We start from the raw sequence: 25,000 nt of genomic DNA on the forward strand, positions 1-25,000 counted from the left end.
GGTTAAACTTGGCAAGAATTTAACTCCTGAAGGTCGATTAGTTTCCTTGAATAACAACATGTTAAAGCGTAAATGTACCAGCCCATAACATAAACTTGGATCAAGACGACTCCGTAAATATCGATCGCGAAATCTAACAACAAGAATAAGCGTGAATAGATTTGGGAACGGAACGAGATCGAACGGTATGTTGGAGAGCTTGAAGGCGATTTACGCTGTCGAAAAAGTAAACTTTCAGAATAAACAAAGCTGCAATAAGCTCGTTGGTTGGCAAAGGGACCGCAACAGCGCTTTCCTTTGAGATGTCATGTGGCGGTATTGAATGGCGTACAATCGCATTTATAACGCCGATAATAGCCAGAACAATCTTACATCCTTTCCTAGTGCAATCATTAGCTCGAACGGATGATCAGCAATCAGTTTTGTAAGACACAACAGCAAGCTTGTACACCCAGTGGGGCGGGGCAAAGCTCCACAAAAACACCCACTTGGGCGGGTTTTCCCTATCACCCGTGTCGATTTCCATGTTGGCAACAGACAATAATAAATGTTCGTCTAGTTAACAAGTCAACCTCTGCCAATCATCTTCGCTGGCTTACAATACAAAGCTTGTTCTCCTTTTAATTCGATTGGCTCAAACCAGCAAATGCTATGTCACTAAGTGTCAAAGCTGACGGAAACCTTGTAGAAACTACAAGATGAAACGATTGAAGATATTGTTGTGTGCTCTCAAGTGATCGCTGGTCAGTGAGAACCTTATGAGTACAGTACAAGTTAACGAGTCTATCGACTGAGCTACAATTTTAGTAGCCACATCTCTTATACTCGGCCTGACTCGGGCTAAGAAATAGCACAATAATTTTTTTTCTCTTGATAATTTATTTGCGTTTCGAGTGGTTCTGTTTGAATCTCTGTTTGCCGATTGACTAAGCAGCAGTCACTTGATGTCCGTGTTGTAAAATCGATGGCAAACTCCTCAACCACAAAGATTGCTTGTCCACAGTTTCGTTGCACGTATTCCTCGCAGGTGAGAATAGAATATTCGTATGTAATGCTAGTAATCGATCGCATTCGAAGCGATTAACAATATAAAATTCATCTCCGTGAAAACCAGACATGATTGATTGTAAGACTCGTCTCGATTTCTCGCTTTGCAGTTTATGCTCCCCGGTTCACAAACCTCTGCTTGCTGTGATTCTGTTCGTTCGCCTTTACACGACAGCTTAGCTTCGCGTTCTCTGTGCCCGTGTCAACTTGATCGAGTGCTACAACAAAGAGTTTCCACGATGCCAGTGAACTTACTCCCAAGGCCGACATTTAACGAGACTGGTTTCACAATAGGCGCTGCAGACCTTGCAGCTTTCTATTCACCCTTGGTAAGTTCTGGAATAATCGAATTTCAACTCGCATTTGTCTTTGCACGTCTTTCTATTCTCCTATCGCTGGCTAATTCTCTAGTCGAACTTTTTTTCTCCATTAACTTTAATTGAACGTAATCATAGAACACCTCGCGTTTCTCTTGCGTTCTATCATATGCTTTCCTCGTTTTTCAACAGGCTCGTCCGTGTGATATTAAAGAATGGCGCGATTCATGGTATTTGCAGGCTTCTGCAGCGAGACATCCCTTAGATGTTCACGGTTTTGAACCTCATTCACATACAGCTTGTCCACGACTTGGAGAAAGGTAAATATTCAAATTAACGGCAATGTTGTATTTTACACGTCCACTTGAACAAACCATTAATGTTTGACTCTGAACGTAGTAATCCTATTGAATGAATTTGGTTACATTTGGATAGTTTCAGCAATTCACACTTACTAAAAATCTCACAGTAAAACCTTAACTGCCTTAATTTTCAAGTTAGCTTTGGCGGAAGGAATTAGTTAGTATAGAGATACACATTTTTCGGACCTATTATTGAAATACTGATACGGTAGAATATAATCAATTTTGGAAGCAAACAGCGATGATATTGTACACCGAAGAAATATACCTCATTCGTGATTTCCTCCACTGGCCTATAATATATAGTGTATGCCTCGTGGAATATTCGATAAAAGTGAAGTGTTTCTGCTCTATAGATTTTCACCCATCGATTTAGCGGCTGCCGGTGCAAGGAGAAAAAATGCTACACGAGAGACAACAAGCACTCTGAAAGCTTGGCTCTATGAACACAGAAAAAACCCGTACCCTACAAAAGGCGAGAAGATAATGCTAGCAATAATAACGAAGATGACGCTCACGCAAGTTTCAACCTGGTTCGCGAACGCAAGGCGAAGATTGAAAAAGGAGAACAAAATGACATGGTCGCCACGAAATAGGTGTGGGGAGAAAAAGGATGATCTTGATGAAGATGATGATGGTCCGAGCGATTCAGACTGCGACGAACAGAGCTATGAAGACGACAAAATCTGTGACACCAAAGACGAGATATCTTCTGTTAGAAAAGGTACTTTCTTTCACATGCTCCCAAAATGATTTTCTTCCCGATCAGTTTTCACTGTCACGAGGATCACCCCGACCAGAGTCCTTAATATTTTAAGTTCTGCATCTATTTTAAGCGACTTACACAAATGAACTCATGTAGAATATTTACCTGGGAGAAACTCTTTGTGGATCATGATTTAGGAATTGCGAATTGGAATAAAGATGCCAACGGGTTTTTGCGTTACTCACACTGTTAAAGTAATGAACACGCCTTGTGTACACCTTATTTGACTGACTAAACTCATGCACAAATCAGAAAACTTTCAAATGTACTTGAAGAAGTATTTCTAATAGATACAAAAAATAGTTTGAGGTAGGGCGGCCGCGTACATCTTAATGAGAGACTCTGGAAAATTATCTTTAATATTTCTTTCATAGAAGAAACAGACAAAGACACGAGAAAGGGAAACATCCAGTTAAATACGGACGTCCAAGATAAGTCCGCCAAAAACAACATAAACAGTGTTGAGAGTTTACTAAGCAAGCCAACCAATCCGCTGATTCGCTCTCAAGACCTAAGAGCTGTACACTGCGTAACAAGCACCATCGAGCCGAACGTGCAAGATTCTCCGGTCAAAAGTCTTAGAAAATGGGTGGATGGATGTTTTCATGATACAACAGCAAGTCTTGTGAATATCAACCCCGTCCCTTGCGAGACACCTCCTTCAACACCTACGAACAGATCATCCACAGAAACATCTGTTATTACACCAGGTAATGAGAACTAGAAACCATTCGCTATGGACTCTCCGTTTTTTTTCCCCACTGGCAGAGTCAAACCTTCACACATGCATTATGCGGCGGGGCTTTGACCTTCTAGTGAAACAAATGAACTTTATTTTCAGTGTTGCTCTTCAAAGAAAGATCTCCAGAAAATCATTGCTCTCTTGTGCCTCCGAGTTTTTTCCTTTTCCCTGCATTGAGCAACAAAAACTGGTTCATTTTCAGCTTTTGTTACTCCTTCGTTCCATAACGGTTCACACCTGAGCTCCTCCTTCTAATGATTTGAATGACGATATTTCTTGAAGGGATTAGTATTAAGAACGCGAAATTGGAAGATGGCCAAATTATTGTAACAAACCAAAGACTTAGCTTCGATTAATAACTGAAGAGCAGGGAGACTTAATGTGATATTAGTGAAGAGTCAACAGCAATAGACTTAATGTTTGCGAGATTTCGTTACAAGCATCAGTTGTAAGTGGCGGTGTACTTTGGTGTTGGACTTGAGATGGCAAATTTCCATCTTTGTTTTCATTTTGACTGCAGGACATTGTTGTCCAGTCGGTAAGAACCTTTCCAGAGAGTTTAAAGCCCGTTAAATCGTTGATGCCGTGGAACAAATTTCGTTTAACGATTTTTTTTACATTGTCTTTCGTTCGTGATGGATCTGCTTTTAATTTGCTGTGAGTTTATTGACTTAATTTTGAATAGACTCGAGTGCTTCAACATCGAATGGAAAGTTGGAACTTTTATATAGCCAACCAAACGAGAGTTTTAGACTCAAACACACGGAATGGGATAGAAATATTACTTATTGGGAACAAAACGTAATAAAATTGGCATTTTTTTGTCTTTATGTACACGTGGATCTGAGAAATAATTGTAGATCTGCTAAATTGAATCGTTTGAAATCGAGAGTTCTGTGATACCAGCAGTTTCGATTCAAGAGCACTTGTTCTTTGTCTGAAATCAACCATTCAAGTCTGGTTGATTGTTTATGAAAAGCAACGAGGCATTGCAGACCAAAACAAAGCAAACAAGATAGGATCTGAGTGGGTCGAAAAACCAGACCATTTTTTGTATTTTCCTCCGGCGATTCAAAACGGAGTTAGAATCTGGATTGGGGGGAACCTTTGCATCCACAAAATTGCTGTTCAGTTAACATGGTCTGGAAACAACGAACTTGAAAAAGCTGCAATAAGGAACAGAAGTTAAAAACTGGCTCTCAGCCTTCGTCTATTTTCTTGTATGTGAATCATCCGTTTGTTGCGGCTGTCCTTGATTGTTTGTCGTTATTAGAATTTGGAAAGCGGGGAAAAGGAAAACTGGCCCGACACCATTTGGTTCGCTTCAAACTTTGTCTACCGGATACCCAAAAAAAAGATAAAACACATGACATCTTTTTCAATTAACAGCTAAATTAAAATCAACACTGGCTGGACATTCAGGAGTTTGATTTTACAAAACTAGAGAAATCTTGATTTTTAATTGCAAGGCGTGTAGTGTTTGTACTCCTCAAAAAATAATTGTCTTCCTCAAACGGAATTGAATGATTGTCTTTTGCGATTGTAATCTTGTCTTTTTTGTTTGTTCCTCTCTTAGTTCGAAATTCAACGCCTTCTCTCGGTAATACAGAGAAGATAGATACAAAAACATCTCCAAATCCATGTTCACCGACACAGATCGCGGATGATGAAAAAGCACAGAAACCAAAACTGGATGCAGAGAACGCCAGCGTTTACAATCCCATAATCACGAGGTAAATTTAAATAAAGCGGACACCAAAATAGCTAAAACTGAAGTGATCGAAAATCGTTTTTAGTCAGAAATTCAAGAGCACGTATCGATTAGGTTCTTTCATGCAAACGTAACTTCTTCATTAGAAACCAGAATTGAATGTGAACACAATACAATGACACCCTATTTGCTTCTACGACCGTATAGTATTTTGCGAACGCAAACCTGTTACTTAAGACAAGAAATACGCAAATACGCACTTTGTTTCAAACTGTTTCAGCCATGATGCATAAATTTCCCTTGAAAATGAGTGTATCGACTCATACGATTAAACAAAACAAAAGAGACTAATGTTTGTCTTTTTCTTTCTTTTGTCATTGCAGAAGTGTGGCGACGACCAACTATCGAGAAATTGATGCCGCTTTGGCTCTGACGACGCTATCAGCCCGATAGAAGAAACATCTTTAATAATAGAACTATAGTTTAACTACTGAAGTTGTATATATAGAGAGAGAGAGTCCACGACGTTTTTAAACTGAATGAACGGAGTAATCCAGTCGTGTTTCCAATTTAAAAAAAAACATGTGTCCCAACAACACAAGGGACTCGTTGTGTGTCGTGTGGGTATTAAATACCGTCCATTCAATTTCTTCAAGCGTATGATTTATATTTTGAATCGCAGAATTTCTTTGCGACTACAAAGAGGTGCTAAAAGCACAAAACATTTTAAATTTCATTTCTTTGACTTTTGGACTAACACCAAGTGTTAAGAAGGTTTGCTTTATTTGTGCGGGATGTTGTCCTTTTTGACAAACGGGTTGTAATTCATTTGTGTTCCGAGAAAGAAAATGTTCAGAGATGTACTGAAAAGAAACAGTCTTAGGTTTACAGAGTGTACGATGGATGATTTAATCTCAAACGATGTGGATACAAGAGCATATTTGTCGCTAAAAGAAATAATAATTTTGAAATAAAACCCGTTTTCACGACATGTCTGAGTTTACTATTGTTCGCGTTGATAATGTGTCGAATATGAGATTATTTGACGGCAATTTCATCAAGGACTGTAACGGGTGAAGGATTATAAAAGACATGTTGACTTTTCAAAATCCCCAAACCAGATCGACAAAATTGTATTGAAGTAATTAAAGAGGAAAGATGCCAGATCTCCAGACGTCTGTTTTGCATAGATTGAGCACAGATACCGGAGACAATGGTGTCTGAAACCTGACATGAGAGCGCATGCTCAATAGCTTTTTGTCTCTCACGAAATATTGTTAAATTTCCTAAGTTGAAAAGTTCAATTTCAGCAAAACCTTTATTGCGGTCCAAATCATGTCTTGTCAGTCGCACAGATGTTGGTTTTCATGTTGAATGCATAGGTTTCAAGAAGATTTCTTGTCAAGATAAAGGCATTCAAAAGATCAAAATACTTAAGTATCCTAGGTCGAAAGCCGTGTTTCTGGTGGTTGTCAGATTTTTCTTGGCAGACTTCGTGGGGAAACTGATTTTTTTTCCTTATTTTTTCCGGAAAAGGCGGTCAGAGAGTTGCTATAGCGATAAAAACACCGGCGCAAACTGGGATGAACAGGTTTCGGTAGAAAGAGGGGCGCTGAATGGAACAGCCACGCTGAACTTTAGAAGTAGGTTATGAAACAACAGCACGAGGATGTTTTGCACAAGGTCAGCGTAAATTTAACCTGTTAACTTTGTGGATGAAAATTCTAATTCTGCTAATCTATTTTCCTCATCCGGCATGCTGTTTTAAAATAGGATTGTGTGCAATTAACGAAGTGCACGCATAAAACGTTTTGTGAAATAGATTTGAAACACTTTGTTGCATTGAATGTTCCCCGACTTGTATCCCATTTGACAAAGTACTTCCGTTGCCGTCCGTCCCCGCATTTAGTTTCATTAGACTCTTACAATCGATACGGAAAAAATATTAACAAAACATAAACATCATAGTCGTAGCAACAAACACCGAGTTTATTCCGTCGACTTTACACAGTCGACTGTCGTTTCAGTTTTGTACGAGGCTTACTGAGTGAACGAGGCAGGCAGTGTCCAGGCTATTATGACAACTTTACAAAAACTAAAAGTCGAATGGTCTTTTAAGCGAGTAAGTGTATGCTCAAGAATAACACAGCTCACGAATTAACAGTTCAATACTCTTCATTGTAAAACATCTCGATTAATGTAACGTATTATATTCAACATCAATATTTAACCAGCTCTTACAAACTTTCAAAAATTGGTTTTATTGAATAATTTTTCTTGAAAACAAAAATGAGCAAACAATTTTAATGATACGCGCTGTTCTGTACGTGTTTGTGAACCAAGAGTGATTCCTGATTGATACTAGTAGTATTAACACGGTTTAGAATAAATACACAGGTGATTATACAAAATCGCGCGCTCTCATTGGCTCGCTATCTCGGATTATCAGCCGATAATCACCTCGACGGACAAAATGGCTGCCAGTAGTCGTTTTGCCACTGTAAGTGAAGATGATTTCGCGTTGAAATGTTTTTTTTTTTTCTCTTTTTTGAAATAATCACCTGTGTACTTATACTAAAACAATTATTCGCCTCAGGCTCAGTGATTATTGGTGAATATTCACCTCGACTTCGTCTCGGTGAATATTCACCGATAATCACTTCGCCTTCGGCGAATAATTGTTAAATATTTAAGTGAATAATTATTCACTATCTGTTTAAACACAAATACACTGAAAGAGACATTGAATATCATTCAATGCACAGGTCACTTGTATATATTTTGAAAAACATATTTCTCCTCAGTTATTTTTGGGCTTCCGGATTCAACTTCATTATCACTACAAAGGAGTGGGAAATATCGGCTTCAGGGCAAATTTCACAGTTCTTTCCAGTTCTGACATCAAGTCATCTCTTTGGTAGGGTCATAGGGAAATAGGCATTTTTATTAACAACTATACCATAGCAATATCTCCTGAACCAAGTAATGGGCTTGGTGTTGAAGACGAATTATTTGTAGAGAAAGTTTAAAATTTCTGTAAGCAAGTCGGCTCTTAAATACTCACCACCTTTCACGAGCTTACATCCGCCCGCCGAAAATTCTTAAAACTGTCTAATTAAGTACTCTAGCCTAAATTCGGTGCAACCAGTACAGGTTAATGTGTAAGACCTCAGTACTGAGTGGGACAAAATTAAGAAGATTCGATGATATATTCTGTGGTGTATTAATTACTGTTGGAATATAATGTACATAGTGCAAAAGTTAGTAAGCGTTTATGGACCCGAAGGAAAAAACGATAAGCAAGGATGAAAGCCGGCAAGGGTAATTTTTACTTTAGGCAAGGCAAGGGTAAATTTCGTGGTGTAAACCATCAAAGGCTGTCTTACCATGCCAATTTAATTTTAGGTTTTGGGACCACGTTTAGAGGTTGACCCATTTTTGAAGAAATCGGTAAGGCAAGGACGAAAATCGGCACCTTGCCATTTTTAAAAGAACATATAAACGTTCCTGCTTGCCTTGAAGCCATTTTCTTTAATCATTCCGCGCATGTCACAGCTCTAAAACGCCTGCTTAGAAGTGGAAGTAGATTCAAAATGGCGGAGAAAGGCAAGTGGACTGACGAGGACGAAGGAAGGATTAATAGGCCTTTGGGCTGAGAAACCATTCGATTTTCCTTTCCCTTAAAGGGTTATGAGAAGCAACACTGTTTTTCTTCGGCAGTCGTAGTATCTCAATAAACGCTCTTTCCTGCTCAGTTACTCGTTTTTCTGTTTCTTTATGATTCTTTTCACTGCTTTGTTTGTTTTCCTTAGCAAGGTGGTTAAGAACATCAATGATGAATTAGCAAAATAGGCATGCTCTGTTACAATTCTAAGCCTTGCCTAGATCAAAATATCCTCGCCAAAAACAAACCTAGCAAGGATAAAAAAGTTTATATGTGTAAACAGTCCTTGCCTTACCAGAATGTTAGCTACTCTTGCCGATTTTCATCCTTGCCTTCCTGTTTTTTCTTGTAGTCTAAATGGGGCTCCATGTATACAAATTTCTACTGTGTATAAAATTGTTGCCATTGGTTTCGTTCGAGTGAGTGTGTGCGCGCTTGTAATATTATGGCTAGATTTTGTGTGTAACAAACGTCAAGTCCACTGTGATTCAACACCTCCGGGCCTAAAATGATATGCTCACGAGATTGAAAATGTTAAAAAAAAAAGCAACAAATAACGACTATTAAAGTTATTCACCTTTTGGCGGGTTCATAGGAAAGACCTTATACAAGAGCATCTGTTCTTTTTTCAAAATCAGTCCAATAATTTAAGAATTACAACTGATAACGAACTCTAAATGAATGAGCCGGCTAGGAAGACTGATTAAGAAAACACTTTAATTACCCCCGTTTTTAGTATTAAAAATAATACATGTAAAAGAAGTGTGTTTCACTCAATTGCTTTCTCCGGGTTCCAGCCAAAATTATTTTTGTACCGTATCGATAGCTAAGTATAGTATGATATTCATACTGTCTTTAAAGTGAAACGAAAGCAAAGGAAACCTATTGTTAAGCAGGAATGACAAGCGACGCAGATGTGCGGCAGTGGTGGGATCTCAGTGTTTATTGACCAGAGACAATAAAAGTAAACCACAATAAAATGTTGCTGGTGAAACTTGAAACGGGGACCTGACGTCCAAAAACGTTAGAACGAAGGCGCCAACGAAACCGTGACTTCATAATGGTGGAGACGGTGTACCTTTTACTTAAACACGCCGGATAATGTTCGAAAGCACAAAATAAACTTTCCGCGATGGTATCTTTTTTGTTTTTATTCCCGGCATCTTCCACGCCTTGGGCAATGTTACAAATATAACGTAAGGCTGGTGATGAAGTGAACAAAGAGAATTGATTCAAATTAACCGTTGTATGCGGCTCACCCTGCTGACTAAAACTAACTTCATGTGGCTGTTTTGCAGAGCACGGCCCGGGTAAGAAAAGTACAAATGTAAAATGCACGCCGCACGTGCAGTGCGGTTTGTTTAAAACAAGTATGTCGTGGTCCGTTTGTCTTTGTCGTTGGTGAGCTACTTTCAAATCGATTTCCCTGTACTGCATCGATTGGTGTTGTGTTTGGAATGGTTACAGGGTGAAGTCTATTGCATAACATGCAAAATAAGACCCTAATCCAAGCGTCCTTCTTTTCATCTTGCTAGTTTTACTTAGTTGATAATTTGACATCTACATGGCAAGAAACAGCAGTAAGAAAATATATTTCCATGATGTTTAAGGGATCATCCTCGTTGGGAAACTCATCACTGATAATATAAAACAAAGAAACAAAAGGGCTTCTAAGTCGTAAAACTTGTCAAGTTATTAAAACTGGAGGTAAACCTGAAAATAGCTTGTAATGTTTTCTGACCATCTGTGTTTGAAAGGCGGGAGACAGACGCGGAGAATCGCTTCCGATTAACCGGTACAAAAAAAAAACGCAAAAACGAAAACAGGGTTGTCTTTGGACAATATCTTTGGTTTTTTTTACTTTACTAAAGGGAGAAACAACAGCTGAAAGAACAAACATCGGAAGTTTTGGATTGGCTTAAAAGATTCCTTTGTGTGAAAAACGAGTAGGAAAGCAAATTACATTTTGTGCTGGTAATGTAAGCCTGTTTTTTAACAAGATTGTGGTCACTTTATATAAACGTCATTTTTTTCTTGGATTGAAGGTAATAAATTTTTCTAACATCCCCCTACCTATACGACATAAGAATTTATCTTGAACTCGCTTTATCCTAACTTCTTATTTGTTTATTGCGAATTATTCGAATTTGGAAGTCTTAACATAGTAAAAACAAAATTAGAACAAGATTAATGTAATGACAAATTACTTTTGTGTTAAACAGATCAAAAGGTGCAACTATAACAATGCCGAGGCCATATGAGCCTATCAACTTTTCATCTATTTTGCGTCTAGACAGGATTTGCCACTGTCAAATATTGATGTGTGTTGAAAAGCAACTCCCAAAACGACATCTCAAGCACAAGATTACAAGGACTTAAGAAGACTGGCGTATAACAAGATTGAAAAGCAGTTTTGTCAGTGAAGATTCGACTAAATAAACTTAAGGTATCAAATCGAGGCACCGTTGAACTCGCTTCTGTCAGTTTTGTTTAAGTTGCCCTGTTCTTCGGTCTTGCGCAATAAAATTCTGAAAACCGTCAACAATTTTTCACTTCACATTATTTCAGCGTGTAATGACAACGCTATTCTACCAGCTCGCGAGGAAGTCAACTCACATTAATCAGGAAATGTTTTACAGTGTTAAAAACAAATGTTCTAATTATTTCGAAGGCAAAGTGGGCACACCCATCACTGACAAGTGGCTAGACAGTTGTTTACGGTGGTCCACTTGTCCGCGAAATATTTATGTCGAGTAGTAAGTACCAAGAGCGTTGAAAGATGTCAAAAAGTAATTTAAAAAACCGTGAGAAAAATAGTAAATTAAATGATGGCATTTATGAAGGACAGCACGAGGTCACCAATTTCATCGAAGGAGACACGTACTGAATAAGAACGAATCACGAGTGAAAAACAGGAACATATTAGAACCAATATAACTTGTGTTACTGAAAAACTATGAGACTGTGCTATCCTGCAGGCAGGCTGATTTTCTTTTGAAGAATTTAATTGATGTTAAGGCGCAGTCACGTGAAATATTCGCTCGCTCCTTGGGGTCAGATATATCCCCATAGTCCGTTCGTGTTTTTCTCTGACTGCTTCTCATTCATTCATTCATTCATTCATATATTCATTCATTCATTCATTCATTCATTCATGCTCGTATCCTCAAACTTCGGTTTTATAAGATTGTTTCTTTCACTACCCTTCTCCTTAGCTTTCAAAGCGACTGTCGGACACACTTCAATAATCCGCGATTATTACCAGTTTTCACTGTATTCAAAAATAACTTTTTTTTTGTTCACTCGAAACGTTCGCACAGGAAATTTCCTGTTAGTGGCCTGAGAGCTTGACATTTGCTTGTCTTAGACAGTCTTTATACATAACAAGCTGAACAAGGTGGTTTTGGCTTATTTTCTCGTTGTTGATCGAAGTATATCATGCAGCAATAGGCAGAATGGATATAAAGATTTGAAATTTGGAAAATATCACAAGTCATCTGTGTGCGGGGAACTCGCATCACTGTGACAGTACCGGAACACATAAGTACACATAGCTTTACTTTGTTATCGAGGGAGTGCCGGAAGGGAGGTTAACTATTAATAGAGTTATTTCAGTAGAGTTATGACTTATAGTTAGAGTTAACGACTTCCAAAATCCTGAATTCAAGATTTTGGTCTGCCAAAATCCTGAATTCCAGTATCTTGAATTCGGGATTTTGGCAGTCCAAAATCTTGAATTCAGGATTTTGGACTGCCAAAATCCTGAATTCGGGATTTTGGAAACTTAATTAACTTCAACTCTAAGACATAACTCTATGAAAATAACTCTCTATTAAAGAATATCTGTCCCCGCCGGAAGGTAAACATGTAACTGAAATGCGCCGTCTAGTACGTTATGTAAGTAAACCCTAACCTTGACAAATTGGGCAAATTACATAACCTACTAGACAGAGCCAGGATTGTACATCTTACGAACTAAGGTTCTTTTCGTTAAAAGGGAATGAAATGTAAAGGAAACGTGGGGACTTCTTGAATATGCTATTGAGATAATGTCTGTGAATTTTGACGATTAGATCCAAGCCACAACGACCGTAAACAAAATTATTAAATTTCAAACAAACCTTTGTAATCCGACTTTAATACCGTCTGCACCCGTTGCTGTATAATTTTAATCCACGGCATGGAAAGATTTCTCTGTAATATCCCATTTTCGGACGCTGTGTCTTTGTCATGACCTAATTTTCCTTTGGATGAATGAGGATTAAATGTTGCGTAGATTTATAAAGGTTTGGCCAAAATCCCAGACGTTTAATTTAATTTAAAGGGGCTAGGTCACGTTGTTTTAGGTAATTTTGTTTAATTTTGTTAGTTATGAGCTCTAAACGTCAAATTGGCAGAGCAAGAGTCTTTCATTTGCAAAATCACGGTCACATAACAACGGAGAATGATTTTCCAGCTGTTTACATGACATTTTGATATAAAGTGATATAAATTTGAAAAAAGGTGGACCGACGTTTTTCAAATTTACCCAAATGCAATCCATTGCAATTCTCCCCAGTTTTGTCCATCCTTGTCCCTTCTTAGCTTTCCTGTGTTTTGTTTGAGTTCTTCTATAGTTTTGAGCCGTTATTTTGTTATTTCAGTTAATTCTATGACCATTTGATCAATGCTGAGATTGTCTAAAATTGCGTGACCTAGCCCCTTTAATTTAAACGGTGTTTGCCTCGCAATATGGCAGTGGAAAGCATGAAAACTGAGGTCTATTGTTCTGAGGGCTAAAGGTTGAACATGCAGCTTCCATGCTGTCGTAAATTTGTACCGACCCGTGTCTGTTTTCCAAGTTTGGCTTAGAACCGGCGGATCTTTTGGAAAACTTGTAAGTAAAAGCTACTGGGAAACTTCAAGGGCAGAGAAGTCCCTAAAAATCGGTCTGTGTAGGATAGCGTTTTACAAAAATAATAAAAATACTTGACCCAAGGATTCTTTTTCGAAAACTTCAAACTTTCCTTACGCTTATTCCTTCAACATTTCTGCAAAAATACGTGACCATCATAAGGTCCATGAAGTCAATCCTATCACACAGCTCGTAATATACTGTACACACGGCCTTTATTATGCATCTTTCCTGATTTATAAACGAATTTCCTTGAATACATCACGTGTCTTAATTATGTAATATCTACTGGATTCTCTCCCAAACGGATGACCTGGACCTGTTCAAACTCCTCTACAAAAGAAAAATTATCCGGCTAAACGAAGTCGATTGTTCAAAAAAAAAGTCAAGAAAAATGGTTTAAAGACGAGCTTACTAGAGGCATATCTAAAGCTGTTCCTCTGAATACACATCGGAATAACAAAATCGGACACGTGTAGTTTTGTTTAAGCGAACCAGAAAGCCTTCTGTAATTTTTCTGGAGTTGCCCCAAGACACTAAAGCCTTTTGTAAACAGGTTAACTACACAGCTATCTCCCCGTAAGGCTATCAAAGTAGATTCTTTTTAATTCACAAGTTGCTCTGGAATTGAGGCCGAATGTCCCTGAAATTACGGGATATGTTTGCCAGTAGCAAGGTCTAGCAAGATACTGTGAAAACCACCGATCTGTAGAATGGGCCCGAATTATTGATTGACTGTCCCGCCCACTTCAGTTAAACATTTTGATGAAATTCCTGGCATACTGTATTTCGAGGACTGGACTGAACTGGACTTGTAAAACGTGGACTAGTAAAAGCCGGACTAGTAAAACGCGGACTTGTAAACCCCCCAAAAATGTTAGCTTTATTAACACTATCACCTGCTATTTAAAGAACCTCTCAATTGAAAGAAGTATCAAAACTCCTAACATTAATATATACATGATAAAAGGTGTTTATAAAAACGTTGAAACTGATCTAGATAAAAATTATTAAAAACTGAATTTTCGACTGCAACTGCGGTCTTCATCAGAGTGACTAAAATATGCTGTTCGAGAGTAATATGCTAAAACTAAAATAAGATGTTACTTTATCCCCTAGGGCTTCAATAATGTCTTATAGACAGAAGGGAATGGCTTCCGCTCGTTCACCGCATTTTTGTGTATTGTGGAGTGCCATGATTCCAAAAGATTCTTTTGTGCCAATTATTGACATTCTTTTCTAGAATTTCCACATAGCCAGTGTCAATGTCATGGTCAGTGGTTTCGGCGTGATCTTTTAATGCCGACTTTTTGTTATTATTAGTTCCTGGTTTATGCTCCCCGCCACGTGAATTCCATGATCTCTTTGTTTCCCCAATGTATGTGAAATCACACGACCGGCATTTAACCTTGAACACAATGCCTTTTGTTTTCGTTTCTTTTGGGCGATCCTTTGGTTTGCCATGGCTGTGCGATGGGATCACCGGTTAGTGCCGCCATTGCAGAATTGGTGGTGCAAGAAGTTGAAAAAATCGCTCTCAACACGTCAAATATCAAACCACGGTGGTGGAAACGATACGTGGATGATTCGAGTGCTTGTTTGAAGACTAAAGACATCCAAGTTTTCCACGACCATCTCAACTCGATCAACCCAAACATACAGTTTACGGTGGAACTTCCATCAGTCTCATCTCAAAACCACCAAACCATCGCATTTCTTGACACACGCAGCACAGTAGAAAGATCGGGAAACATTACTGTTAGCGTTCATCGCAAAGTTAAATTAATGGTTATAAAGATAAATTCATTGAGAAATGTCGGGGCCCCAGACCACCGGCTGCAATCCAAATACAGCATACAGATACGCGACCAAAAACTTTTGCTACCTTGCCATACGTAAAGGGCGTCTCAGAACAAGTCAGAAATGTGCTTAACAAAGCGAACATAAAAACTGCTTTCAAGCCTATTTTAACACTCGCCCATTATTTTAGGAAATCAAAGGATCGCCCAAAAGAAACGAAAACAAAAGGCATTGTGTTCAAGGTTAAATGCCGGTCGTGTGATTTCACATACATTGGGGAAACAAAGAGATCATGGAATTCACGTGGCGGGGAGCATAAACCAGGAACTAATAATAACAAATAGTCGGCAATAAAAGATCACGCCGAAACCACTGACCATGACATTGACACTGGCTATGTGGAAATTCTAGAAAAGAATGTCAATAATTGGCACAAAAGAATCTTTTTGGAATCATGGCACTCCACAATAGACAAAAATGCGGTGAACGAGCGGAAGCCATTCCCTTCTGTCTATAAGACATTATTGAAGCCCTAGGGGATAAAGTAACATCTTATTTTAGTTTTAGCATATTACTCTCGAACAGCATATTTTAGTCACTCTGATGAAGACCGCAGTTGCAGTCGAAAATTCAGTTTTTAATAATTTTTATCTAGATCAGTTTCAACGTTTTTATAAACACCTTTTATCATATATTAATGGATACTGATCGCCCATCAAGTATTAATATATACAATACAAATACTTCTGCAAATAAGATTCATAATCTAATTTAATGTCATTGTAATCTCTGTCATATATTATTTTGTTAATTGATAGTTGTATCTAGAAATACACGTGATTGTATTGTGGGTGTGCAATAAAAACTGCATAACTTTGGAGAAGCGAGCCGACAATTTTCGTTTTTAACGCAACTAAGTTAAGACATTTTTACCAATGTAACAATCCTACATGCTACACAGATCTCTGAACAGTTCAACGACGTCAATAACAATAAAAAACGGTTTACCTCAATGTTTGTAAACGTATTGAAGGCTACTCATTGTACATGTTGCGTGACAGAAAGCAGGTGATCCGAAAATAAAACTATTATTATTGTTGTTGTTCTTCTCCTTATTATTATTATTATTATTATTATTATTATTATTATTATTATTATTATTATTATTATTATTATTATTATTCAACCGGCTCCTTAATGATTGATTCGATGAAACAAAATTAGGATTTTGAACTGGTGCTAAATAAATTTATTTCGTGGCCAAAACTTTTTAAATCGTTTGTAACTGGCGCATATCAACCCCTTTTGTAGCTAAAACGTCAAACAGGGATTGTTTCGCTCGCTAAACCGTCGAAATAAAATAGCATAAAAACAAATGGAGATAATTTTAAAACTTGGCTCGGCATTAAGTCTTGTGCTGTCGCCTTCGTATAAAATTACAGTCGAACCTCTCTAATACGGACACCGAAGGGACAGAGCAAAGTGTCCGTATTAGAGAGGTGTCCGTTGTATAGGGGTCATGAATATTACGTCACTTCAAAGGCTCCATTGATGGTATTAAGTGTTCTTTAAATCAAAACTGGCCCAAACAAGTCTTTGAGGTGCATAATGGACAGCACAAATCGTTACAATACAAGCTGTACAATTCCAAAAACATATGGCAAACTATAATACAGTTTCCGAGCAGTAACATAACAGAACAGTAACAAATGTAGCGAACACTAACATACAGTAGAGTATTTAATGAAAGTTCTTTGTTATTGAGTCATTTTGCGTTAAAGACGTCTGTGATGTTCTTCTGAACAGCATTCGCTAGTCGTTTTTTGATATACAACGACTGAGCTTTTGAAATAATCTTGCATAAATCATCAGCCAAATTTGATTCAATGACGGGAAGGAAAGAGGGAGAAAAAGGAAAGCAGCAACTGGAGAGTCTTCAAATAATAAGAAATCTTGATGATAAATGGCAATGACATGATTGAAAACAAATGATACTGTTATCGTATGAACAATGAAACAATTGATTACACTTAATGATATGTAACGACAAACAGGAAATCGTATTGAATAAGAACTGTCATCATTGGAGTGTCCGTAATAAAGAGGTTAAGTTTTTATGAATTTTCTCTCTGGGGCCGAGATTTCGTGTCCGTTGTCCGTATTATAGAGGGTTCGTACTATAGAGGTTATTTTTACAAAGAATGAATGGGCATTTTCCCGGGACCAAGTGAACTGTCCGTATTAGAGAGGTGTCCGTAAGGAGAGGTTCTAAAGTCCGTTTCCGTTTAAAAACAAAATCTTTAAAGAAATGAGGTCCACGTTTTACTAGTCCACGTTTTACTAGTCCAGTCCAGTCCAGTCCAGTCTTCCACATACAGTATGCCGCTTTCGCCGTCAAGTTGTAGCTGAACAACCACAGCGATAGAAATCACGAGTCCCGGAGGGAAATCTATAACTTGCTCTTGCCCGGCGAAGAGGTTGCAAGAGCAACTATGGGCTCGCTGTTACGTCGAGTGCAAGAAAGGTTCCCTGACCTGAAAAGTAGCGTCGAACACAACACCTCTCGAGAATTTTAACTATTGACAGGCGAAAGTGGGCGGGGCAGTTGTAAAAGACCACGCAGACGTATGTGATAACACAACATTTTAAATCAAAGAGTATTTTACCTAATATACAAAATGGCGGACTAGAGCAGGAAAAGACATCAACAACGCTAGTTCCAGTCCTTTTTCCGGGCAAAAATTGAAGTGACGATAGGACCAGAGATGGACGTCCCCGTTGGTAGTCACTTCTTAACTCAACGATAAATAATACAGTCGTTGGAAATCTAAATTGTTGTAGCAGGTAAAAACAAGTAAGCACGAACTGCAACAAATTTTAACTGGTGAAGGGCCTGGATTGCCGGTACAGTATAAACGAAGACTTCAAACGCTATTCCATGAAACGGACAGGTCTGATTACTGCACGTCCACTCCTAGTCCGGTAGGTCTTGGGATCCTGACTGGTATCAGGACCTCCGGAACTAACACCACGATCTCGTACAGGATCAAAAAATACTGTGAGATGCATTAATAGATTCTGGAACGTCGGAAGGTACATTGACAGGCGGATCATCAGATTCCAGCTCTGAGGGCTCATCTTCAGAATCAGTCACAACTTGTCCAGTGTCTATTTCGGCGGAAAAGAGAGCCTGACTGAGTTTGCACCTCGTACGATCTGGGGTCTGGTCTCTTGTGTTACTTATGATCCCTGGGAAACTTTTCTTCGTGGTCTGGTCTTGTATATGCATGTGCAGGCTGCCCAACTGTCAGGGGAATAAGATTGTGTGCACTCCTGTCATGGTTGTGCTTTGTGAGCTGTTTACGCTCCGTCAGACGCTGGGCAATCTTGTCTCTGTCCGGTTTTTGGTTTTCAATCTTGGTGGGAAGATTAGACTGAAGCTTGCGCTGGAGATGGGAGGTGTGGATCTATAGGAGTAGCTCTTAGACACAACATTGACATGTGTTGGTCCTGCCCAGATTTCCTAGCCTTGAGTAAAGTGCTTTTGACGGTCTGAACTTGAACTTGTCGTTCAATGAACCCATTAGATTGTGGGTATCTCGGGCTTGAAGTTATGTGCTAGAAACCCTATTCTTCGGAGAACTACTCATAGCTGTGAGTCATACTGGGGGCCATTATCAGACATCACCAGCCATTATCAGAAATTAGACATCACGCACTTTGTAAGCTTGACAATCATTTGTCCCGTGGACTGTCCACTTGGTATCTTCTTGATTATGACGAATTTGGATTAATAGTCACACATGAGTAGGTGTTCATCCCCGTTCCATGAAAACAGATCAGTTCCAACAACCTGCCACGGTGTAGTAGGTATTTCGTGTCGTCTCCTTGGCCTGTGAATTTTGACTTTTTTGACAGATTTCACATTTCTGCACCCTGACCTCAATATCCTTGCTAATGTTTGGCCAATATACACTTGACCTTGCTCGTAGTGTATCTTTTCTGTGATGTCACCTCTTTGTGAGTCTGGGATAATCACTCGTTCGCCCTTGAGAATCAGACCCAGTACTTCCTCAGTTGGGCTGGAACCTTTGGCCAACCAGAGTGGATGATTTCCCGCAGGGCTGAGAGTTCAGGGTCGGATGTTGTGTCTTGCTTAAGAATGTCCACTTGGCAGCAGAGAATTGCACTAGGCACACTGTCTGTAGATCTAATGATCCTTCACTTGGTAGGGGATTCAGCCTCGACAATGGGTCAGTAAGATGCATTTCTGTGCCAGGTTTGTACAAAACTGTTAAGTCGTACCCTTGTATTAGCAGCAACATTCTCTGGAGTCTTGGGGGAGCAGCTGTAAGATTCTTTAAATGAATCACCTCAAGGGGTTTATGGTCTGAGTCTACCACAAACCTCGTACCAAATAGATAAGAGTGAACCCTCTCACAGGCAGCAACAACAGCAAGCATCTCGCGCTCAATATTTGCATAACGCTTCTCAGTGTCCGTAAGTGCTCTGGATGCAAAAGCAACTACTTTGCCTTGTTGCACAAGCGCGCTTCCTAGACAACTAAGAGAGGCATCAACTTGAACAACGGTTTCCTTGCCAGGATCTCACGGAAGATCGATTGCTTGATTTTCTGAAAAGCTGCACTGTGTGGTAAAGACCAGTTAAAATCAGAGGTTTTTTATAGCAAGTTTCTCAAGGGCTCAGACATATAAGACAGGTTTGGAATGAAAGGAGCAATGTAAGTTGCCATGCCAAGGAAGGACTGAAGGTCCTGGGGAACCTGTGGTTCCGGAATCGCTCTGGCAGCTTCCACCTTCTGTGCGTCGGGATGAACCCCTTTAGCATCAAAAACCATCATTCCGAAGAATGTAATCTTCGTTTCTTTAATCATGCACTTGTCCAGGTTGAAAAGAAGCCCATGTTGCCGTGCAGCAAGCATCAGGTTGTGTAAATAGGCATCATGTTCTTCCTCAGTAGAGCCATGTACTGCAATGTCATCGGCAATACCAACTGTTCCAGGGCATTTCTCCAGGATGAAGTCCATCCTCTGTTGAAAAATATCTTGACTAACACAGAGTCCGCAGGGAAGGCGAGTAAATCGGAATCTGCCAAATGGGCTATTAAAGGTAGTCAAGTAGGAAGACTCTTCGTCGAGAACCACAGACCAATTACCGTGGCGGGCATCCAACTTTGAAAATACTGAGCTTCCTTTCAACTTGTGACTGATCTCTTCAAGGGTTGGTGTATGATGATGGATTCTCTTGACAGCACGATTAAGATCCTTGGGGTCAAGACAAATACGCCAGCACCCATTTCATGTTCGGGAGTAGGCCACACTTGAAACCCAGTCATTGGTTTCAGTCACTGATTTAATAACTCCTAAGTTGACCATCTCATCAAGTTCCTTCTTAATATCATCCTTAATGTGTATTGGGCATTTCCGAGGTGCGTGAACCATAGGAGGCACATCAGGGTCAGTGCCAATGTGGTATTCCCACTCAAATTTCCCAATTCCTTCAAAACGGTCTGGGGTATAACAGCTGAAGGTCACCTTTACTCTTAATTGTTGGAAAAGACTTCTTGCGGTGAGAACCTACGTGTACTTCACAATGTAACTCCAACAGATAGAGCTGGCAAGAGGTGGGTAATCCACAGATGGCAGGGCCTGTAAATTCAGCAACATAGAAGATTGCGTCAGTTTTCCTGTCACCATAAGAACACTTCATAGAGCACACTCCATACTGTGGTATTGTATGCAGTAAGTTTGGTCTGGCTGGGTGTTGTACCTGTTGGAAGGCCATCCTCATCCACTTGACCTGGAAACACTGTGTTCTTATAAATTCGCAAAGGCAGCACATTTCCCTGTGCACCACTAGCTACCTTCACTTTCAGCATAGGTTTGGGATGATCAATATGTGGTAGATTTACCTGGACTTCAGCAAAAGCCTCATCTCTTACTGGTTTAAAATTAGAACAGTCAACCTGAATTGACTCAAAGCATAGTTCATCAAAATCTGAGTTTATCTCTTCTACTGTGTGTACCTGCCCTGGCTTGCCTTGTCCTGTGGATTTCGGCATTTCAGAAATTGCTAGTAAACGTTACCTTCTAAGAACTTCCAAGCGAACCATTTGCTCAACCGAAGCTGCTAGGTGACCTTTTGAAGTGTCCAAAATTGCAAAAATATCCCTTCCGAAAACGTAAGGGATTACTTCGAATTCTTTTACCTGGTGGCGACTCTTTTAGGTGATGTAAAAAGAAAGCTATAGCGGTTTGGCGACGTAGAACTGAAATTCTTAAAACAGTTTGACTCTCCCGCCGAACACGTATTTCACCGAAGATTATCGTTGGGTGCCCCTGGAGTTGAGGGAAAACAACATGGCTGGAGCCAGCGATCGACTTTAGATAGGTGCACCCAACGACTGAACGTGTTAAAATTTGTCGGAATTACCTAAAATGGTATCCACAAAGCTTCAGAAGCTCGTTTAGTGAGTTTGTAGCTGCCCTACAAAATACTTATCTGTTTGGATATTCTAGGGGAACGTCAGCTCTGTAGACATTTCTAGGTGGCTTTTTTGCCACAAAGTTCGAGCAAATCCTGACGGGTCTGATCAAAAATATGTAGTCGTCCTTTTTCCCCCGAAAAATTTGGGGGACATTTCCTTAAAATATGGTTCAAACAAACGTTGGTGAAAATGATAGAAGTTACAAATCTTCAAACTTTATGCTCTTTATAATATTACAGTTGACTATTACGCAGCTCAGTAAAATTCTTAGCGTTCTTCAATGTGGTTTCGAAATTTAACGCATTCTTAAGCTTCAGAATCTTAACTACTTTTCCGAAATATCAAGGAAATCTGTTTACAAAAATGTCTAGAGTATTAGTATCCCTCGAAAGTCTGAGTTGAAATATTCGAAATTCTAGCCCACTTTCCTTCCGAACAGATATTTACCTAAATTACTCGTTGGATGCCCCTGTTTAGAGAACTCAAGCAACGGCGATGTAATCTCGCCGTGACTATTTCAACCTTTTTTAATGTGACAAGGGTGTGCTAGTTCCTCAAGGACAACACTGGTCGGAGAGGCGCTTAATTTAGGGGAGAAAATAAAAAAATATCTTTAAGTGCTGATGTCCTTCATGACATTTCACGTTGTTGTTTTCATGCAGACGACGTTCTCGTTGCCGTCGCCGTGGTCGTCAATTAACTTGAGTTCCATTTTAAAGTACAAACGGCAGCGGTCCATGCCTGTCTTTTTAAACCGTTGCATCCTACAAAGGGATTTTAAGAAAGTACCACGGTTACGGCGGCGAAAACGTCACTTCAAAATATACGGTTTGAGCTATCTTAATATTTTACGACTGTAGACCGAATGCATAAATGGTGGCCAAAAATATATTGTTTTGTTTATTTACTAATTAGACTGACTAGCCTCGCTCTCAAGCAACATTTCTTTTGTATTTTGTCCATGCAAACGAGGCTAGTAAACAAAAGGGTATTTTTTGGCTGCCATTTATGCATTCGGTCTATTCCATCACGCTTACGTTGTACAATATGGGCGAAGTATCATATAACTGAATTGGAACGGACGGATTTTGAAGCAAAGAGAGAAAATGAAAGATTCACTGTTGTATACCCAAGTTATCGTCAAACCATTCTAAAATTGGTCATTTCAAGTTGTTGTTTTGACGAATACGGAAGAGAAATGTACAAAAATGCCCACCGCACGATCATTTTTCTTCTTTCAACCAATAATATCACTGCCTTGTGGCGTAGTCGCAACCTCGTTCCCAGGGTCTCTTTGACGACAATGAAGACCCTGGTAACGAGGTTGGCGTAGTCGTTGCTTGACCTCCCTAATAGCTTGATGCCGGTTGAAAAAGTAGATCAACCAAATCAACCGAAAACGTTTTTTCTCCCCAATAAAACACACACACACACACACACACACACACAAAAACAACCAACCAAGGAAACTTACAGTGCGACGCGCCTTACCGTGGCCACCTAACAAAGTTTTTTTTACAAATTATCCGCCAATAAGGGTGTGCGAATTTGATTGACAGTCACGCTTCCTTGCAAAGTTCGTACGGTAGTAAATTGAACACCGTTGCAGAAATTGCTAGTAAACGTTACCTTCTAAGAACTTCCAAGCGAACCATTTGCTCAACCGAAGCTGCTAGGTGACCTTTTGAAGTGTCCAAAATTGCAAAAATATCCCTTCCGAAAACGTAAGGGATTACTTCGAATTCTTTTACCTGGTGGCGACTCTTTTAGGTGATGTAAAAAGAAAGCTATAGCGGTTTGGCGACGTAGAACTGAAATTCTTAAAACAGTTTGACTCTCCCGCCGAACACGTATTTCACCGAAGAATATCGTTGGGTGCCCCTGGAGTTGAGAGAAAACAACATGGCTAGAGCCAGCGATCGACTTTAGACAGGTGCACCCAACGACTGAACGTGTTAAAATTTGTCGGAATTACCTAAAATGGTATCCACAAAGCTTCAGAAGCTCGTTTAGTGAGTTTGTAGCTGCCCTACAAAATACTTATCTGTTTGGATATTCTAGGGGAACGTCAGCTCTGTAGACATTTCTAGGTGGCTTTTTTGCCACAAAGTTCGAGCAAATCCTGACGGGTCTGATCAAAAATATGTAGTCGTCCTTTTTCCCCCGAAAAATTTGGGGGACATTTCCTTAAAATATGGTTCAAACAAACGTTGGTGAAAATGATAGAAGTTACAAATCTTCAAACTTTATGCTCTTTATAATATTACAGTTTCATGGGTTGTTGAGCTGACGTATTTACACGTAGTTGTCAAATGTGAAAGTTTGTTGGGTGGCCACGGTAAGGCGCGTTGCACTGTAAAAGGGTTGATCCCAATAGAACATGACTTCAATCTCTTGAAGGATTTCTGAATATTGGCCCATAAACAATGAAGCTGTTGACAAGGTCAACGTTTATTTCAGAGATGAAAGCACCTTATACAAAGAAGTTAAAGACGGCCGTATTATCTGAGAAGCTCTTCAAAAAGAAGAACGAACAAATTATACGCCCATACGATGTATGTTCCTTATGGTACGCACTAGAGTCGTGGATCACAAAGTATACGCACGCGCATTGCTTAATGTAACATACATATAAAAAAAACTTTATTTCATCTCGAATCTCAGTAAAGCTGCAAGAGATAATATCTTCCAGACATTACATTTATTAAAAGCTTATATGTATAACATATACGGATACATAACTAAATATATCATATTTACAGCTGCAAAAATAGAAATGCGGCCATGGATTCTCCTTTTAAAACCTGCAAACTCGGTAGTACGGATAAAGTCAGGTAGCGCATTTATTTCACCACTTAGCTGATAAGAAAAAGGATTTGGACCATTAACTGGTCAGTGCTGGGTGTTCTGAGGGACAGAATACAATTTCCGCGAAGACCATAACAAGAAGACCGGAGTGAAAACATATTTTTGAGATCGTAAGAGGAAGACGACAAGTAATTGTTTACTATACGGCGATCATTTTCTCTACTGTAAAATCTCGACCGAAATATAGCCAATCAGTGTGCTCCATTTAGCCTGAGAATTGCCTGCCATATAATAAAAGGTAATATTAATTTAGGGGTCAAAATAATATCACGGCTGGTATCCCGAATTTTTAGGCTCATCCTTGAATGATCATGTACCCTCA

At 39.3% G+C, this 25,000-nt stretch overlaps 1 protein-coding gene and 1 long non-coding RNA gene across 8 annotated transcripts in view; one reads left to right on the forward strand and one right to left on the reverse strand.

The window, feature by feature from the left end:
* The window catches only part of LOC138018665 (iroquois-class homeodomain protein irx-4-A-like), a 14,556-nt gene extending 8,620 nt beyond the window's left edge, over positions 1-5,936 (forward strand). For 5 of the 7 annotated variants that reach the window (XM_068865357.1, XM_068865356.1, XM_068865355.1 and 2 more), the window contains 6 exons: positions 1,158-1,376; positions 1,557-1,684; positions 2,083-2,450; positions 2,867-3,202; positions 4,811-4,967; positions 5,329-5,936. In XM_068865357.1, the coding sequence (XP_068721458.1) occupies positions 1,161-1,376; positions 1,557-1,684; positions 2,083-2,450; positions 2,867-3,202; positions 4,811-4,967; positions 5,329-5,398 (1,275 nt within the window). In that variant the 5' untranslated portion in view covers positions 1,158-1,160 and the 3' untranslated portion in view covers positions 5,399-5,936. Of the gene's footprint in view, positions 1-649; positions 1,028-1,157; positions 1,377-1,556; positions 1,685-2,082; positions 2,451-2,866; positions 3,203-4,810; positions 4,968-5,328 lie in introns of those variants that run through there. The other 2 variants (XM_068865354.1, XM_068865359.1) reach the window with 2 other exon arrangements.
* Positions 1-12,919, reverse strand: part of LOC138018673 (uncharacterized) — a 25,495-nt gene extending 12,576 nt beyond the window's left edge. Inside the window, exon 1 of the long non-coding RNA XR_011126049.1 lies at positions 12,731-12,919. This is a non-coding gene — a long non-coding RNA (uncharacterized lncRNA). The remainder of the gene's footprint in view (positions 1-12,730) is intronic.
* Positions 12,920-25,000: the final 12,081 nt, after the last annotated feature.

The sequence above is a fragment of the Montipora capricornis genome, chromosome 10 (genome assembly GCF_036669925.1).
Source record: "Montipora capricornis isolate CH-2021 chromosome 10, ASM3666992v2, whole genome shotgun sequence".
NCBI lineage: Eukaryota > Metazoa > Cnidaria > Anthozoa > Scleractinia > Acroporidae > Montipora > Montipora capricornis.